Here is a 22167-nt window from a genome sequence, read left to right as displayed (position 1 = left end):
CAAGCATCTTCGTCACTTCCTCAAAAAACTCAATCAAATTAGTGAGACACGACCTCCCCTTCACAAAATCATGCTGTCTCTCGCTAATAAGTTCATTTGCTTCGAAATGGGAGTAAGTCCTGTCCTGAATAATCCTCTCTAATAGTTTCCCTACCACTGACGTAAGGCTCACCGGCCTATAATTTCCTGGATTATCCTTGCTACCCTTCTTAAACAAAGGAACAACATTGTTGGTCTCCAGTCCTCTGGGACCTCACCTGTAGCCAATGAGGATGCAAAGATTTCTGTCAAGGCCCCAGCAATTTCTTCCTTTAACTCCCTCAGTATTCTAGCTTAGATCCCATCAGGCCCTGGGGACTTATCTACCTTAATGCTTTGCAAGACACCCAACACCTCCTCCTTTTTGATACTGAGATGACTGAGACTATCTGCACTCCCTTCCCTTGGCTCATCATCCACCAAGTCCTTCTCTTTGGTGAATACTGATTCAAAGTACTCATTTAACACCTTGCCCATTTCCTCTGGCTCCACACATAGATTCCCATCTCTGTCCTTGAGTGGGCCAACCCTTTCCCTGGTTACCCTCTTGCTCTTTATATATGTATAAAAAGCCTTGGGATTTTCCTTAATCCTGTTTGCCAATGACTTTTCATGACCCCTTTTAGCCCTCCTACCTCCTTGCTTAAGTTCCTTCCTACTGTCTTTATATTCCTCAAGTGCTTCATCTGTTCCTAGCCTTCCAGCCCTTATAAATGCTTCCTTTTTCTTTTTGACGAGGCTCACAATACCCCATGATATCCAAGCTTCCCGAAACTTGCCAAACTTGTCTTTCTTCCTCACAGGAACATGCTGGTCCTGGATTCTAATCAGCTGACGTTTGAAAGACTCCCACATGTCAGATGTTTATTTACCATCAAACAGCCGCCCCCAATCTAAATTCTTCAGTTCCTGCCTAATATTGTTATAATTAGCCTTCCCCCAATGTAGCACCTTCACCCGAGTACGACTCTTATCCTTATCCACAAGTACCTTAAAACTTATGGAATTATGGTCACTGGTCCCGAAATGCTCCCCCACTGAAACTTCGACCACCTGGCCGGGCTCATTCCCCAATACCAGGTCCAGAATGGCCACATCCCTAGTTGGACTATCTACATACTGTTTCAAGAAGCCCTCCTGGATGCTCCTCACAAATTCTGCCCATCCAAGCCCCTAGCACTAAGTGAGTCCCAGTCAATATCAGGGAAGTTAAAATCACCCACCACCACAACCCTGTTACCTTTACATCTTTCCAAAATCTGTCTACATATCTGCTCCTCTACCTCCCACTGGCTGTTGGGAGGCCTGTAGTAAACCCCCAACATCGTGACTGCACCCTTCCTATTCTTGAGCTCCACCCATATTGCCTCGCTGCATGACCCCTCTGAGGTGTCCTCCCGCAGTACAGCTGTGATATTCTCCTTAACCATTAATGCAACTCCTCCACCTCTTTTACATCCCCCTCTATCCTTTTTTGAAGCTTCTAAAGCCTGGAACATTTAGCTGCCAATCCTGCCCTTCCTTCAACCAAGTCTCTGTAATAGCAACAACATCATATTTCCAAGTACTAATCCAAGCTCTAAGTTCATCTGCCTTACCTGTTATACTTCTCGCATTGAAACAAATGCACTTCAGACCACCAGTCCCGCTGTGCTCTGCAACATCTCCCTGCCTGCTCTTCCTCTCAGTCTTACTCGCTGTATTTATTATGTCCTCCTCATTTATTTCACTAGCTGTCCTCATTGTCTCAGGGAATAATCACTAAATGAATACCTTTAAGAATTCTCGGTATGTATTATTCATCACGACTTGATCAACTGAACATTAATCGGTATGGAAATGTTACAAATATACGGCTTTGGGATGGGGGGAGAGGCGGGTTAATGACTTCTAATGTTTCACATTGACGGCAATTTGTACATATAATACAATCAGATAATTAGTTACCAATTGCGTTGTGGTTGCATTTGACATTTTTGTACATTGGAGGATAGGAATTGTCAGATGAGAAGAATCGCCCAGGTCCATTTACATCATCTTCTATCATCCTGATCATCTCATTGCACAAATATAATGGAGTTGTTAACTTATAGTAATCAATTTCTATCAGTTAGTCTACATCAGATAGAGATATAACATGAGGAAACCCCCATTGGTGAACAGAGCTATGGTAACCAGTTACCTGTTCCTCCTTGTATTGCTACTCTTACCACAAGTCACATCTCCAGTCACTCCGATACTCTGACACATAGAGGGAGATCATTGTACTCCCTCTTCCCCGACGTGGTCTTTCCCTGAGGCCTCGCCATTACTTTTCACTTGTCAAACTACTGCTGTAGAATCGCCAGTGAATGGCCCAACTCCTGTCTTATCACTGAGGGACAGTTAATGATGAGGCATAATTGGGCCCGCGAGGTTGCTCTCAGGAAGGCTTGCAGTGACGTCCCAGGTTGTTGATGATTGGCCTCTGACGGCTTCCGTCATCGCCCTAAATCTCCTGTACGTCACCGACAGCTGAGGAGTTTCTCCTTCACTCCATTGAAACCTGCTCCCTTCCACCTGAACACTTTTGGGGGACTCCTTGGTGCGACACTCAATCCAATTTTGCCAAAAGTGCTATCTTTCTTTATCTGTCTATCTACCTACAGGGCACCAATTTCCCTGTCAATAGATAATGGGAATATCAGATGTGCCGATACACAGCTGTGACACCCGTTCCCAGTCGGACTGAGCACCTAACTGGCTTGACAGAAACTGTGATCTACAATATATGCAGTTGAAGACAAGTCTGTGAGTCCAATAGATTTTGCGCTTTCACAAGGGCAATGCGTTTGATATGGTAGGTATGGACTTTCAAAAGGTGTCACATAACAGGCTTGTCAGCACAGTTAAAGCCCATAGAAGAAGCGGGACAGGGGCACCATGGTTACGAAGTTGGCTGAGTGACAAGAAACAGAGAGTAGTGGTGAACGGTTGTTTTTCAGACTGGAGGAAGGTGACGTTCCCCAGGGATCAGTATTAGGGCCAATGTTTAATTTTTTGATATACATTAATGACCTAGACTTGGGTGTACAAGGCGCAATTTAAAAATCTGTGGATGATACAAAACTTGGAAGCATTGCGAACTGTGAGGAGGACAGTGATAAGCTTCAAAGGGACATGGCCCGGTTGGTGGGATGGGTGGAGACATGGCAGGTGAAACGTAATGCAGAGGAGTGTGAAGTGATGCTTTTTGGTAGGAATAATGAGGAAAGGAATGCAAACTAAAGGATATAATTCTGAAGAGGGTGCCAAAACAGAGAGAGCTGGGGTATATGTGCACTAATCATTGAAGGTAGCAGGGCAGGTTGAAGAAGTCGTTAATGGTATATGGAATCCTGGGCTTTATAAACAGAAGCATAGAGTACAAAAGCAAGGAAGTTATGGTTAACCTGTATAAAATACTGGTTTGGCCGCCAGTGGAGTATTGTGTCCAATTCTGGGCAACATACTTTAGGGAGGACGAGAAGGCATTAGAGAGGGTGCAGAAAAGATTCACGAAAATGGTTCCAGTAATGAGGAACTTCAGTTACGTGGATAGATTGGAGAAGCTGGGGTCATCCTCCACAGTGATTTGATGGGGCGGTGGGAGGGGGTGGGGGAGTTCAAAATCACGAAGACCCTGGACAGAGTAGATAGTGAGAAACTGTTCCCATTGGCGGAAGGGCGGTGACGCACAGGAGACCGATCTAAGGTGAATGGCAAATAACGCGAGAAAAACACCCCCCCCCCTCCCCCCCCCCCCCCCCCCCGCCATAGCGAGTGTTGAGTATGTGGAAGACCGTGCCTGAGGTTGTGGTGGAGTCAGATTCAATCCTGGCTATAAATAGGAAATCGGTACCTTAAGAGGAAAATGTGCAGGGCTGCGTGGAAAGGGTGGGGGCTAGCTGAGTTGCTCTTGCAGAGAGATGGTACAGGTGGGATGGGCTGAGTGGCCTCCTTCTGCTCTGTAACCATTCTATGATTCTCTGGCGCGTTTGTGGCCAAGCAGTGTCTTGGAAATAGCTGCCCAATGATTCGTGTCGGCTCATTAAATGAAATGTGGGTGCAACACTCACTCGAACCACCTCCGGGGTTTGGTTTCAGGTGCATAAACTATCACAATTTATCACAGCCAGAGCCTAATTCCTTCCTCAGAAATGGTGTAGGAGAACTGCACAGCCCAGTAAGTGTTAGACAGAAATGTTGAGCACAGAAGCAAGGTTATGGACAGGAGGTCCACACATAAAGGAGATTTATTTTTTGCAATTTATATCCTTTGCTGTTCTCTGCCTCCTAATCTTTTCTCCAGGTGTTCCTGCAGACCCGGCCAAGAATTCAGAGAGATACATAATCATCCCATGTGTAGTATTAGGAGTTGATTAAGAGCCAATTGCTCTTGTTGTGTTTCTCATCGTTCTATTGATCAGTACAATACAAATCAGCAGGTAAGCTATTGCAAAGTGAAAGGAGAAATCAAATACATACACAAGTACAGGCCTTTCAACACATTGCAGCTCTTTACTAGTCATACCACTGCATCATTCAGCTTCCTGACTCTTCTCATCTCACGCTTTCACTTTCCGCCCGATCAGTTACTTTCTATTTAGCATATTGGTTTCCGCTGCTCACGACACCGACAACACCCACGTTCAGTCCTGAGCTTCCTGTTGGCCTGTCATTTTAATTCTCCACCCCACTCCCGCTCTGATCTCTCTACCCTCGGCCTCCTCCACTGCTGGAATGAAGCTCAGTGTAAGCTCGGGGAACAGCACCTCATTTTTCCATTAGGCAATTTAGAACCTTTTTGGACTCAACACTGAGCTGAACAGTTCCAAATGATAAGCACCGCTCCTAATCTTTTGGACAGTTGGTAACGATTCTGCTGAATGGCCTGAAATGTGTTGCTCCCTCCACAGATGCTGCCTGGGCGGCTGAATATTTCTGGCATTTTCTGTTCCCTTTTATTTCGGATTTCCATTATCTGCAATATTTTGTGTCTGCGCATCGCATCACGATTGATGAGCTGGCTTACATCAGTGTATTCCTGGCTTGCATTAGGTAGAACACGAATGTGCAACGATACAAGTGTCCTATTTTATGCTTTCAGAGGGACCATCTGCTAACGTTCCTCTTCAAAGGCAGAAAATTGAACAGATAATCCAACCCTGCATTAATTTATCCCACGCTCCTCATCAAACCTTTCACTTTAAATTAAGATAAGTGACAGACAAGCCAGTAAGATGTTGTGGGAGCTACCTCGAAGCACCATGTTGTTGAGATCTGAACCCTGCATTCCTGAAAGGGCGGTGGAAGCAGATTCAGATTCAACTTTCAAAAGGGAATTGGAGAAATAGTTCAAGAGGAAAAATGAGCAAGGCTTTGGAGAAAGAGTAGGGGAGTGAGACTAATTGGATACACTTCCTAAAAGCTAGCACAGGCTCGATGGGCTGACAAGCACACGTCAGTGCTGTGTGATTTCAAGATTCAATGATCTCACCTGTTATTTACTGTCAGTTGAAGCTGATGAACGGTTGAAGTGTTGGCCACATTTTACGTGTCTGTTTCCATGGATACATTGCCCGCTTGTCTTTTCCTTTCTGTCGATGCCAATTTCTGAACGTACCTGTAGTAAACTGTCTGAACTTTATGTTCCAGGATTTATCTAACTTGAACTATACTTACATGGTAAGTGGAACACGCATACTATTTCAAGTGCAAATCTCACTCATTGTGACCACTTCTCACAGGGTCTGAACTTAGGGGAACAGTCGGTATCTCGTGAACTACAGAGGTATGATTCATTCTGCTTAATTACTCGTCAGTCAATCTACCTACACCTCTGTGTCATCTGTCTATCATCTATCATGTATCTCCCCGTCTATATATCATATACCTGGCTACAGCGAAGGTTCACTAGATTGGTCTCTGGGATGAGAGGCTGGGTAAATTGGGCCTACACTTCTGGAGTTCAGAAGAATAAGAGGTGATCTGATTGAACCAAACAAGATTCTGAAGGGGCTGGATAGGGTAGACACTGAGAGCTTGCTTCCCCTGGCTGGGGGAGTCGAGAACATGGGGCAGGGTCTCAGGATAAGGGGGGGCGATCAGTTAGGAGTGAGGTGAAGAGATTTTCTTTTCATTCATCGGCTTGTGAATCTTTGGAATTCTCTGCCCCGGAGGGTTGTGGATGCTCCATCATTGAATACATTTAAGGCTGGGATAGACAGATTTTTGGTTTCTTAGGGAATCAAGGGATATGGGGAGTGGGCAAGAAAGTGGAATTGAAGCCTAAGATCAGCCACGATTGTAATGAATGGAGGAGAAGGCTCGAAGGGCTGTCTGACCTACTCCTGCATCTTATGTGTTCTTACCTATCATCTTTCTATCTATCCATCTATCTTAGTCATCTAACTAATGGGAGCCCTCCACCGCATTTAAATATATGCATCTGTTTTATTATCTGCCTTTTACAGTATCTGGGTGTTGTTACCTATTTGCTTTCCATTCCGTTCCCTTTTTGCTGTTACCCTATGAACCACTAGACTTTCTAATCTCCCACTCACGTTCTTGATAAAAGTGTTCTTGCCTATACTGCTGCAACAGTTAATTTGGTCAGCTCCCCACAATGGCACCTTATTCTTCAGACAAATGTTCCCTTCAGTTCAGAAAAGTTTGTGCACTCTGAGACCTTGGGACATCCCTGTATATTTGCTGCTCAGTAAGATGCTTTTTTTTTAAATTCTTGCAGAGTTTCAATCAAAATGATGGTTATGTTTCAATAAATGACTTGCTCAGGATAATGTAAATAGGTATATTTTTGAAGTGCAGCAACGCAGGAAACAAGATTTCGCACAGCAAGGTCCTGGGATGAGGAACGGGATATTAACTAGAACAACACCTCCCCACCCAGCCCCAACCCCCAGTCCACTTTGAAATCGGAGGCAACCTAACAGAGTAGATCTGACTTTCGTTTGAGCTCTCGGTGGAAGAGCAGTTCCCACAAGGCACTCCTCCCTCATTGCTGTAGGACTTGAACTGGCAACTTTCGAACACAAAAGCAAGGAGGCTACCAACTTAACCACAGTTGACACTTCGATAAAGGGCATATCTGCATTCTACTATTCCTGCAGCTCTCGCCGCGAAAGCACCGAACAGTTTTCTTAGTACCTGGGAGGTTGTTGTTGAACGATTCCAGCAGGGTAGCCTCCTGTTTCATAGGATCAGTGTCATTGTCTATTTCACATCGCGTCGGCAGCATTAGCTCCGTTATGCACAAAACTGAATCCAACATATCAAAGCCAAAAACAAATTCCACCAATGCCAACTGTGGGTATGTTGGAATCAGGAGAAGACATAGTTTCTCATGTGGGATGACATCATTTCCGTCAATATCCCGGAAATCCTTATCGACTCTGCATTCCTCCCGGTAGAATCGCCTTCTTCCCTGCCTACAAAGATCGAGATGGCACATCCTCCAATTCGGCACAGGTCTTGCCACTTGGAGGCGCATTTCCAACTTTGCTGTCATGCGGATTTTGCACATTCTACATTGGTGAGATTTATTCCAATTCGAAAGGGGCAGCCCCAAGCACTTTGATCACTTCCCAGGTGCTCAGCTATGAATCCCTATCCATAAAAAAACAGAGTTGCATTCCAATTGGATCTGCAAGAGTCCGTGTTTACCCAGATCCAGATTGCATCAGGAAATGTATACTCTTCCCTGGGACAAATTGTATTCACAGAAACACAGAAGCAGAGAGCCTGGTTTAGTGAAGGAGAAAAAAAACTGACATCAGGGCCTGCTCAGCTACAGAGAGAGAGAGAGGGGGAGTCAGGATTGTCAGTACACTGACCAATGGGTGAGAATTGGGAGAGTGAATGCAGAGGTCTCATCGCAGGAACAGACATGAAGCTCCAAGCTGGGCGGCACAGTGGTTAGCACCGCAGCCTCACAGCTCCAGCAACCCGGGTTCGGTTCTGGGTACTGCCTGTGCGGTGTTTGCAAGTTCTCCCTGTGACCGCGTGGGTTTTCACCAGGTGCTCTGGTTTCTTCCCACAGCCAAAGGCTTGCTGGTTGATAGGTAAATTGGCTGTTGTAAATCGCCCCTAGTGCAGGTAGATGGTGGGGATGTGGTAGGGAATATGGGATTAATGTAGAATTAGTATAAATGGGTGGTCGTTGGTCAGCACAGACTCAGTGGGCCGAAGGGCCAGTTTCAGTGCAGTATCTCTAAATAAATAAAAAAATACATATTTGAAAAAACATGAGGGCAAAGCAGAAAATGACCCAGCCCGTTAATGAACTTTGGCGGTTGGAGCATGAGACACACACAAGGAGAGAGTGGGTCTGTGACAGAACTGCAGCGTTCTCTCTTAATTTACTGCAGCAGCTGGAAAGGACAGTTTAGAAGACCAAAACGATTGAAAGAATAGTGGATAAGGGTATAATTTTAAAGGGGATGCAGGAACAGAAAATCCTAGGGGCGTATGCACACAAACCTTTATCGGTGGCAGTACAAGTCGATCAGATTGTTAAAAAGAGTGGGAGATCCTTGCCTTTATTAGTAGAGACTTAGAGTGCACACAAGCAAGGAAGTGGTGCTAAACCTGTATAATGTACTGGTTAGGCCTCAGCTAGATTATTGTGTTTAATTCTCGGCACCACACTTTAGGATGTCTAAGCCTTGTAGAGGGTGCGGAAAAGACTTACTGGAATTGGATATGGGAACAAGGCACAGAGGAATGGCAGGAAGCTGTTCCGCACCAGGAACCTCCTCCACTGCCCTATTAGGTCGTGGCTGATCCGTGTCTTAACTCCATCGACCCAGAGGTGATATGAAGTTGTTTTATAATTAATGAGTTTGATCTGGGATGCACTGCCTGAAAAGTTGGTGGAAGCAGATTCAATGGTGACTTACAAAATAGAATCGGATAGATACTTGATGGAAAAAGAAAACAGAATTACAAGGCGATGGAGGTAGGACCGGGGACAGTGGATCGAATTAGGTAGCTCGAGCAATGAATTGGCACAGCCAAGCACGATGGGCTGAAGGTCCTCACCCTGTGCTATGACTCTATGGTCCGGCAGTTTCTAAGAGAGCTGACGGTGTGACCGTCCTAAACAATCCAAGATTATCGACAAACAGATAGGCATCGAATGTGCCTGTCAATTTGTTAGGTGGACACACTGTCAGGAACGAGAGGACAACACAGGTGCAGCACATAGCGCTGAGGGGAATGAAACTCTGTTTCACTTTGTGGATGTTTATTGAGATGGCGATCACAAATCTGCCACAATAGACAATGATCAAATCATCACACCAGTCTGCCATGCATGTTCTCAGAGCTTTAATATATTTCCCTCTGATTATTAAAACTAAACTCCGCATAACTGAGTTCATATGAGGGGGGCGGCACAGTGGCGCAGTGGTTAGCACCGCAGCCCTCACAGCTCCAGCGACCCGGGTTCGATTCTGGGTACTGCCTGTGTGGAGTTTGCAAGTTCTCCCTGTGTCTGCGTGGGTTTCCTCCGGGTGCTCCGGTTTCCTCCCACAAGCCAAAAGACGTGCAGGCTGATAGGTAAATTGGCCATTATAAATTGCCCCCAGTATAGGTAGGTGGTAGGGGAATATAGGAACAGGTGGGGATGTGGTAGGAATATGGGATTAGTGCAGGATTAGTATAAATGGGTGGTTGATGGTCGGCACAGACTCGGTGGGCTGAAGGGCCTGTTTCAGTGCTGTATCTCGAACTAACTAACATATGTTATTTGGCATCCATTCGGGTACACAATGTTTAATATAGGACTTTGGTATTTCAAATTATGGCAGCAAGACTTTACAACAATGCACAGTGATAGCAACAGCAACAATAATGACTTGATCAATAAACAGTGGGCATATATTTATAGTAATGGAAGCAGGGGACAGGGGGAAGTGAAGGAGAAAAGCTGACACCCAGAATTAGGTGGGGGTCTGAAACTCACTGCCTAAAATGGTGGTAGAAACCCACCGCCCCCCCCCCCACCCCACCCACCACTTTTAAAAAGTACTTGGATATTCACTTGAGCTATCGTGACCTACAGATCGGGTGCTGGAAGGTGGGATTAGGCTGAATGTTGTGTGGCCGGCACAGACACGATGGGCCGAATGGCCTCCTTCCCTGCTGTAAATTCACACGACTGCATGATTTTATTCTCAGCAAACAAGCTCATTCCAGATCACATGAGCGTCCAGAGACACAGGCTTAGAGCCCCTCCATCTGCTGCGGGAGGGATCCTTCATACACAGACTGTGGCTCACAGCACAGACCTGTCACCTTTTGATCAGCTTCGTCCACAGGGATAATGCCTCATTGTTACAGAGTGATAAAAATACAAGCTGTGCATCCAATGCCATTGCTGCAAGATTCGAGTTAGGAGCAGCGAAGGGGCAGAAAAAAACAGAGTTAAAACTTAACAATTTCATCGAGGTCTAAACTCTGCCACAATGCGGGGTCCCGTATAAATGTATCTGGCTATCTTTACCGTCAGCGTTCAGCTTCAGCAACACATCAGAGATGAAAATATCAAAAAGAAAATGTGGAATAAATCTAGTTCTGTTTGACAACGCCATATATAGTGCCTTCTGAGTCAAGCTGGACTTCTGTTCTCCTTGTGGTAGCTCCTACTTCTTGCTGGTGCAAATTCAGCGATGCATACACAATCTCCCGGTGACACTATTGAAGGAAGACATGTTTGACCACGGTGATTACCTTATCGACAGATGCTAGAGTTTCTTTCAAACGTACACTCTGCTCAATGAATAATATACACACGTCTGCAGGTAAGGACAGTATCAATGTCCCGTTAGACAGACAGGATTTGTAGCTGAAAACAAAACTCTGCAAAATGAAAAAAAAGACAGACTTGTGTTTACATTCACAGCTATAGGACACCCCACATCTTTGTACAGCCAAGGAAGTGTGGTCACTGTAGCGATGGAATAAAGGTGGCAGCAAATCGATAACAACCAGATAGCCCGCGATGGCGATATGCATTGCGGGCAAAACATTGTCCTGGACTCAAATCCGATGCTTTCCTTCAGAATAGAGGCCATGGGATCTACTGTGACCACCTGAGAGAACAGGCTGCACCCTGGTATAAAGTCACACCTGAAAGACAGCACCTCCAACAGTGCAGCACTCTTTCAGTGTTACATTGAAGTGTCAGCCTTGACTTTCATGCTCAAGCCCAGGAGGAGAATCTGACCGCAGAAACATATGATTTAGAGGTGAGGGGGCTGCTGACTGAGCCAAGAATGACACAGCTAAGCTCAATGGAAAATCCTTAACACTTGCACCACTGATCAGCCAGAATCAAACATGACAAAAGCCAAAAGCTAGTTTCATCCCTCAAATTTTCAAGTGCCGTCCCTCTTGTTAACAAATTACAGCATCAGTAGCTTATTGTTTTAATCCGCACTCAAACTGGTAATAGACTCCGTCATACCTTACTGTCAGATGAAAATATTTTAGAAGCACGTACCTCATTCATTTCCACACTGGCGGGGATGTTCTCCACAACTAAACCACCAGGAAAAGAAGATCACGAGAGAGATAAGTAATGGTTAATGCATCAGACCAGAGACTGCATCCTTCTGACTACAATTCAACACATTGGCACACCATCCATCTGCGTATCTAAATAACTAACACACACTCCGTCTGTGTATCTAAACAGTTAACACACCATCCATCCGTGTATCTAAATGATTAACACACACTCCGTCTGTGTATCTAAACAGTTAACACACCATCCATCCATGTATCTAAATGATTAACACACACTCCGTCTGTGTATCTGAACAGTTAACACACCATCCATCCGTGTATCCAAATGATTAACACACACTCCGTCTGTGTATCTGAACAGTTAACACACACTCCGTCTGTCCATCTAAATGATTAACACACACTCCGTCTGTGTATCTGAACAGTTAACACACCATCCATCCGTGTATCTAAATGATTAACACACACTCCGTCCGTGGATCTAAATCATTAACACACACTCCGTCCGTGTATCTAAATGATTAACACACACTCCGTCCATGTATCTAAATGATTAACACACACTCTGTCCGTGTATCTAAATGATTAACACACACTCCGTCCGTGTATCTAAATGATTAACACACCATCCATCCGTGTATCGAAATGATTAACATACACTCCGTCCGTGGATCTAAATCATTAACACACACTCCATCCGTGTATCTAAATGATTAACACACACTCCGTCCGTGTATCTAAATGATTAACACACACTCCGTCCGTGTATCTAAATGATTGACACACACTCCGTCCGTGTATCTAAATGATTAACACACACTCCGTCCGTGTATCTAAATGTTTAACACACACTCCATCCGTGTATCTAAATGATTAACACACACTCCGTCCGTGTATCTAAATGTTTAACACACACTCCATCCGTGTATCTAAATGATTAACACACACTCCGTCTGTGTATCTAAATGATTAACACACACTCCATCCGTGTATCTAAATGATTAACACACACTCCGTCCGTGTATCTAAATGATTAACACACACTCCGTCCGTGTATCTAAATGATTAACACACACTCCGTCCGTGTATCTAAATGATTAACACACACTCCGTCCGTGTATCTAAATGATTAACACACACTCCGTCCGTGTATCTAAATGATTAACACACACTCCATCCCTGTATCTAAATGATTAACACACACTCCATCCGTGTATTTAAATGATTGACACACACTCCATCCGTGTATCTAAATGATTAACACACACTCCATCCGTGTATCTAAATGATTAACACACACTCCATCCGTGTATCTAAATGATTGACACACACTCCGTCCGTGTATATAAATGATTAACACACACTCCATCCGTGTATCGAAATGATTAACACACACTCCATCCGTGTATCTAAATGATTGACACATACTCCGTCCGTGTATCTAAATGATTAACACACACTCCATCCGTGTATCTAAATAATTAACACACACTCCGTCCGTGTATCTAAATGATTGACACACACTCCGTCCGTGTATCTAAATGATTAACACACACTCCATCCGTGTATCTAAATAATTAACACACACTCCGTCCGTGTATCTAAATGATTGACACACACTCCGTCCGTGTATCTAAATGATTGACACACACTCCGTCCGTGTATCTAAATGATTAACACACACTCCGTCCGTGTATCTAAATAATTAACATACACTCCGTCCGTGTATCTAAATGATTGACACACACCCCGTCCGTGTATCTAAATGATTAACACACACTCCGTCCGCGTATCTAAATGATTAACACACACTCCGTCCGTGTATCTAAATGATTGACACACACTCCATCCGTGTATCTAAATGATTAACACACACTCCATCCATGTATCTAAATGATTAACACACACTCCGTCCGTGTATCTAAATGATTAACACACACCCCGTCCGTGTATCTAAATGATTAACACACACTCCGTCCGTGTATCTAAATGATTGACACACACTCCATCCGTGTATCTAAATAATTAACACACACTCCGTCCGTGTATCTAAATGATTGACACACACTCCATCCGTGTATCTAAATGATTAACACACACTCCGTCCGAGTATCTAAATAATTAACACACACTGTCCGTCCGTGTATCTAAATGATTAACACACACTCCATCCGTGTATCTAAATGATTGACACACACTCTGTCCGTGTATCTAAATGATTAACACACACTCCATCCGTGTATCTAAATGATTAACACACACTCCATCCGTGTATCTAAATGATTGAGACACACTCTGTCCGTGTATCTAAATGATTAACACATACTCCGTCCGTGTATCTAAATGATTAACACACACTCCATCCGTGTATCTAAATAATTAACACACACTCCGTCCGTGTATCTAAATGATTGACACACACTCCGTCCGTGTATCTAAATGATGAACACACACTCCATCCGTGTATCTAAATGATTAACACACACTCCGTCCGTGTATCTAAATGATTGACACACACTCCGTCCGTGTATCTAAATGATTAACACACACTCCATCCGTGTATCTAAATAATTGACACACACTCCGTCCGTGTATCTAAATGATTGACACACACTCCGTCCGTGTATCTAAATGATTGACACACACTCCGTCCGTGTATCTAAATGATTGACACACACTCCGTCCGTGTATCTAAATGATGAACACACACTCCGTCCGTGTATCTAAATAATTAACATACACTCCGTCCGTGTATCTAAATGATTGACACACACCCCGTCCGTGTATCTAAATGATTAACACACACTCCGTCCGCGTATCTAAATGATTAACACACACTCCGTCCGTGTATCTAAATGATTGACACACACTCCATCCGTGTATCTAAATGATTAACACACACTCCGTCCATGTATCTAAATGATTAACACACACTCCGTCCCTGTATCTAAATGATTAACACACACCCCGTCCGTGTATCTAAATGATTAACACACACTCCGTCTGTGTATCTAAATGATTAACACACACTCCATCCGTGTATCTAAATGATTGACACACACTCCGTCCGTGTATCTAAATGATTAACACACACTCCATCCGTGTATCTAAATGATTAACACACACTCCGTCCGTGTATCTAAATGATTAACACACACTCCATCCGTGTATCTAAATGATTAACACACACTCCATCCGTGTATCTAAATGATTGACACACACTCCGTCCGTGTATCTAAATGATTAACACACACTCCATCCGTGTATCTAAATGATTAACACACACTCCATCCGTGTATCTAAATGATTAACACACACTCCATCCATGTATCGAAATGATTGACACACACTCCGTCCGTGTATCTAAATGATTAACACACACTCCGTCCGTGTATCTAAATGATTGACACACACTCCGTCCGTGAATCTAAATGATTAACACACACTCCGTCCGTGTATCTAAATGATTGACACACACTCCGTCCGAGTATCTAAATGATTAACACACACTCCATCCGTGTATCTAAATGATTAACACACACTCCGTCCGTTTATCTAAATGAATAACACACACTCCATCCTTGTATCTAAATGATTAACACACACTCCATCCGTGTATCTAAATGATTAACACACACTCCGTCCGTGTATCTAAATGATTGACACACACTCCGTCCGTGTATCTAAATAATTAACATACACTCCGTCCGTGTATCTAAATGATTGACACACACCCCGTCCGTGTATCTAAATGATTGACACACACTCCGTCCGTGTATCTAAATGATTAACACACACTCCATCTGTGTATCTAAATGATTAACACACACTCCATCCGTGTATCTAAATGATTAACACACACTCCATCCATGTATCTAAATGATTGACATACACTCCGTCCGTGTATCTAAATGATTAACACACACTCCATCCGTGTATCTAAATGATTAACACACACTCCGTCCGTTTATCTAAATGAATAACACACACTCCATCCTTGTATCTAAATGATTAACACACACTCCATCCGTGTATCTAAATGATTAACACACACTCCGTCCGTGTATCTAAATGATTGACACACACTCCGTCCGTGTATCTAAATAATTAACATACACTCCGTCCGTGTATCTAAATGATTGACATACACCCCGTCCGTGTATCTAAATGATTGACACACACTCCGTCCGTGTATCTAAATGATTAACACACACTCCATCTGTGTATCTAAATGATTAACACACACTCCATCCGTGTATCTAAATGATTAACACACACTCCATCCATGTATCTAAATGATTGACATACACTCCGTCCGTGTATCTAAATGATTAACACACACTCCGTCCGTGTATCTAAATGATTGACACACACTCCGTCCGTGAATCTAAATGATTAACACACACTCCGTCCGTGTATCTAAATGATTGACACACACTCCGTCCGTGTATCTAAATGATTAACACACACTCCATCCGTGTATCTAAATGATTAACACACACTCCGTCCGTGTATCTAAATGATTAACACACACTCCATCCGTGTATCTAAATGATTAACACACACTCCATCCGTGTATCTAAATGATTAACACACACTCCGTCCGTGTATCTAAATGATTGACACACACTCCGTCCGTGTATCTAAATAATTAACATACACTCCGTCCGTGTATCTAAATGATTGACACACACCCCGTCCGTGTATCTAAATGATTAACACACACTCCGTCCATGTATCTAAATGATTAACACACACTCCGTCCGTGTATCTAAATGATTAACACACACCCCGTCCGTGTATCTAAATAATTAACACACACTCCGTCCGTGTATCTAAATGATTAACACACACTCCGTCCGTGTATCTAAATGATTAACACACACCCCGTCCGTGTATCTAAATAATTAACACACACTCCGTCCGTGTATCTAAATGATTAACACACACTCCGTCCGTGTATCTAAATGATTAACACACACTCCATCCGTGTATCTAAATGATTAACACACACTCCATCCGTGTATCTAAATGATTGACACACACTCTGTCCGTGTATCTAAATGATTAACATACACTCCGTCCGTGCATCTAAATGATTAACACACACTCCATCTGTGTATCTAAATAATTAACACACACTCCATCCGTGTATCTAAATAATTAACACACACTCCATCCGTGTATCTAAATGATTAACACACTCCGTCCGTGCATCTAAATAATTAACACACACTCCATCCGTGTATCTAAATGATTAACACACACTCCGTCCGTGTATCTAAATGATTAACACACACTCCGTCCGTGTATCTAAATGATTAACACACACTCCGTCCATGTATCTAAATGATTAACACACACTCCATCCGTGTATCTAAATGATTAACACACACTCCGTCCGTGTATCTAAATGATTAACACACACTCCATCCGTGTATCTAAATGATTAACACACACTCCGTCTGTGTATCTAAACAGTTAACACACCATCCATCCATGTATCTAAATGATTAACACACACTCCGTCTGTGTATCCAAACAGTTAACACACCATCCATCCGTGTATCCAAATGATTAACACACACTCCGTCTGTGTATCTGAACAGTTAACACACACTCCGTCTGTCCATCTAAATGATTAACACACACTCCGTCTGTGTATCTGAACAGTTAACACACCATCCATCCGTGTATCTAAATGATTAACACACACTCCGTCCGTGGATCTAAATCATTAACACACACTCCGTCCGTGTATCTAAATGATTAACACACACTCCGTCCATGTATCTAAATGATTAACACACACTCTGTCCGTGTATCTAAATGATTAACACACACTCCGTCCGTGTATCTAAATGATTAACACACCATCCATCCGTGTATCTAAATGATTAACATACACTCCGTCCGTGGATCTAAATCATTAACACACACTCCGTCCGTGTATCTAAATGATTAACACACACTGCGTCCATGTATCTAAATGATTAACACACACTCCGTCCGTGTATCTAAATGATTGACACACACTCCGTCCGTGTATCTAAATGATTAACACACACTCCGTCCGTGTAACTAAATGTTTAACACACACTCCATCCGTGTATCTAAATGATTAACACACACTCCGTCCGTGTATCTAAATGTTTAACACACACTCCATCCGTGTATCTAAATGATTAACACACACTCCGTCCGTGTATCTAAATGATTAACACACACTCCATCCGTGTATCTAAATGATTAACACACACTCCGTCCGTGTATCTAAATGATTAACACACACTCCGTCCGTGTATCTAAATGATTAACACACACTCCGTCCGTGTATCTAAATGATTAACACACACTCCGTCCGTGTATCTAAATGATTAACACACACTCCATCCATGTATCTAAATAATTAACACACACTCCGTCCGTGTATCTAAATGATTGACACACACTCCGTCCGTGTATCTAAATGATTGACACACACTCCGTCCGTGTATCTAAATGATTAAAACACACTCCGTCCGTGTATCTAAATAATTAACATACACTCCGTCCGTGTATCTAAATGATTGACACACACCCCGTCCGTGTATCTAAATGATTAAAACACACTCCGTCCGTGTATCTAAATGATTAACACACACTCCGTCCGTGGATCTAAATCATTAACACACACTCCGTCCGTGTATCTAAATGATTAACACACACTCCGTCCATGTATCTAAATGATTAACACACACTCTGTCCGTGTATCTAAATGATTAACACACACTCCGTCCGTGTATCTAAATGATTAACACACCATCCATCCGTGTATCTAAATGATTAACATACACTCCGTCCGTGGATCTAAATCATTAACACACACTCCGTCCGTGTATCTAAATGATTAACACACACTCCATCCATGTATCTAAATGATTAACACACACTCCGTCCGTGTATCTAAATGATTGACACACACTCCGTCCGTGTATCTAAATGATTAACACACACTCCGTCCGTGTATCTAAATGTTTAACACACACTCCATCCGTGTATCTAAATGATTAACACACACTCCGTCCGTGTATCTAAATGTTTAACACACACTCCATCCGTGTATCTAAATGATTAACACACACTCCGTCCGTGTATCTAAATGATTAACACACACTCCGTCCGTGTATCTAAATGATTAACACACACTCCGTCCGTGTATCTAAATGATTAACACACACTCCGTCCGTGTATCTAAATGATTAACACACACCCCGTCCGTGTATCTAAATGATTAACACACACTCCGTCCGTGTATCTAAATGATTAACACACACTCCGTCCGTGTATCTAAATGATTAACACACACTCCATCCGTGTATCTAAATGATTAACACACACTCCATCCGTGTATCTAAATGATTGACACACACTCTGTCCGTGTATCTAAATGATTAACATACACTCCGTCCGTGTATCTAAATGATTAACACACACTCCATCCGTGTATCTAAATAATTAACACACACTCCATCCGTGTATCTAAATAATTAACACACACTCCATCCGTGTATCTAAATGATTAACACACTCCGTCCGTGTATCTAAATAATTAACACACACTCCATCCGTGTATCTAAATGATTAACACACACTCCGTCCGTGTATCTAAATGATTAACACACACTCCGTCCGTGTATCTAAATGATTAACACACACTCCGTCCATGTATCTAAATGATTAACACACACTCCATCCGTGCATCTAAATGATTAACACACACTCCGTCCGTGTATCTAAATGATTAACACACACTCCGTCCGTGTATCTAAATGATTAACACACACTCCGTCTGTGTATCTAAACAGTTAACACACCATCCATCCATGTATCTAAATGATTAACACACACTCCGTCTGTGTATCTAAATGATTAACACACAATCCGTCCATGTATCTAAATGATTAACACACACTCTGTCCGTGTATCTAAATGATTAACACACACTCCGTCCGTGTATCTAAATGATTAACACACCATCCATCCGTGTATCTAAATGATTAACATACACTCCGTCCGTGGATCTAAATCATTAACACACACTCCGTCCGTGTATCTAAATGATTAACACACACTCCATCCATGTATCTAAATGATTAACACACACTCCGTCTGTGTATCTGAACAGTTAACACACACTCCGTCTGTCCATCTAAATGATTAACACACACTCCGTCTGTGTATCTGAACAGTTAACACACCATCCATCCGTGTATCTAAATGATTAACATACACTCCGTCCGTGGATCTAAATCATTAACACACACTCCGTCCGTGTATCTAAATGATTAACACACACTCCATCCATGTATCTAAATGATTAACACACACTCCGTCTGTGTATCTGAACAGTTAACACACACTCCGTCTGTCCATCTAAATGATTAACACACACTCCGTCTGTGTATCTGAACAGTTAACACACCATCCATCCGTGTATCTAAATGATTAACACACACTCCGTCCGTGGATCTAAATCATTAACACACACTCCGTCCGTGTATCTAAATGATTAACACACACTCCGTCCATGTATCTAAATGATTAACACACACTCTGTCCGTGTATCTAAATGATTAACACACACTCCGTCCGTGTATCTAAATGATTAACACACCATCCATCCGTGTATCTAAATGATTAACATACACTCCGTCCGTGGATCTAAATCATTAACACACACTCCGTCCGTGTATCTAAATGATTAACACACACTCCATCCATGTATCTAAATGATTAACACACACTCCGTCCGTGTATCTAAATGATTGACACACACTCCGTCCGTGTATCTAAATGATTAACACACACTCCGTCCGTGTATCTAAATGTTTAACACACACTCCATCCGTGTATCTAAATGATTAACACACACTCCGTCCGTGTATCTAAATGTTTAACACACACTCCATCCGTGTATCTAAATGATTAACACACACTCCGTCCGTGTATCTAAATGATTAACACACACTCCGTCCGTGTATCTAAATGATTAACACACACTCCGTCCGTGTATCTAAATGATTAACACACACTCCGTCCGTGTATCTAAATGATTAACACACACTCCGTCCGTGTATCTAAATGATTAACACACACTCCATCCGTGTATCTAAATGATTGACACACACTCCGTCCGTGTATCTAAATGATTAACACACACTCCGTCCGTGTATCTAAATGATTAACACACACACCATCCGTGTATCTAAATAATTAACACACACTCCGTCCGTGTATCTAAATGATTGACACACACTCCGTCCGTGTATCTAAATGATTAACACACACTCCATCCGTGTATCTAAATAATTAACACACACTCCGTCCGTGTATCTAAATGATTGACACACACTCCGTCCGTGTATCTAAATGATTGACACACACTCCGTCCGTGTATCTAAATGATTAACACACACTCCGTCCGTGTATCTAAATAATTAACATACACTCCGTCCGTGTATCTAAATGATTGACACACACCCCGTCCGTGTATCTAAATGATTAACACACACTCCGTCCGTGTATCTAAATGATTAACACACACTCCGTCCGTGTATCTAAATGATTCACACACACTCCATCCGTGTATCTAAATGATTAACACACACTCCGTCCATGTATCTAAATGATTAACACACACTCCGTCCGTGTATCTAAATGATTAACACACACCCCGTCCGTGTATCTAAATGATTAACACACACTCCGTCTGTGTATCTAAATGATTGACACACACTCCATCCGTGTATCTAAATAATTAACACACACTCCGTCCGTGTATCTAAATGATTGACACACACTCCATCCGTGTATCTAAATAATTAACACACACTCCGTCCGTGTATCTAAATGATTGACACACACTCTGTCCGTGTATCTAAATGATTAACACACACTCCATCCGTGTATCTAAATGATTAACACACACTCCATCCGTGTATCTAAATGATTGACACACACTCTGTCCGTGTATCTAAATGATTAACACACACTCCGTCCGTGTATCTAAATAATTAACACAAACTTCGTCCGTGTATCTAAATGATTAACACACACTCCATCCGTGTATCTAAATGATTGACACACACTCTGTCCGTGTATCTAAATGATTAACATACACTCCGTCCGTGTATCTAAATGATTATCACACACTCCATCCGTGTATCTAAATAATTAACACACACTCCATCCGTGTATCTAAATGATTGACACACACTCCGTCCGTGTATCTAAATGATTAACACACACTCCATCCGTGTATCTAAATGATTAACACACACTCCGTCCGTGTATCTAAATGATTAACACACACTCCATCCGTGTATCTAAATGATTAACACACACTCCATCCGTGTATCTAAATGATTGACACACACTCCGTCCGTGTATCTAAATGATTAACACACACTCCATCCGTGTATCTAAATGATTAACACACACTCCGTCCGTGTATCTAAATGATTAACACACACTCCATCCGTGTATCTAAATGATTAACACACACTCCATCCGTGT

At 42.7% G+C, this 22167-nt stretch overlaps 1 protein-coding gene across 5 annotated transcripts in view; it reads right to left on the bottom strand.

The window, feature by feature from the left end:
- Positions 1-10079: 10079 nt before the first annotated feature.
- The window catches only part of LOC137352704 (nectin-3-like protein), a 133978-nt gene continuing 121890 nt past the window's right edge, over positions 10080-22167 (bottom strand). For all 5 annotated transcript variants that reach the window (XR_010969765.1, XR_010969764.1, XR_010969763.1 and 2 more), the window contains 2 exons: positions 11585-11622; positions 10080-10776 (listed from right to left, as the gene is read on the bottom strand). Coding sequence is in view for 2 of the 5 variants with exons in the window: in XM_068018432.1 (XP_067874533.1) it covers positions 10651-10776; positions 11585-11622 (164 nt within the window). In the remaining 3 variants the exon portion in view is untranslated. The remainder of the gene's footprint in view (positions 10777-11584; positions 11623-22167) is intronic.

Source organism: Heterodontus francisci, chromosome 39 (genome assembly GCF_036365525.1).
Source record: "Heterodontus francisci isolate sHetFra1 chromosome 39, sHetFra1.hap1, whole genome shotgun sequence".
NCBI lineage: Eukaryota > Metazoa > Chordata > Chondrichthyes > Heterodontiformes > Heterodontidae > Heterodontus > Heterodontus francisci.
Note: the sequence above shows the minus strand (reverse complement) of the source record. Positions and strands in the feature narration are given on the sequence as shown.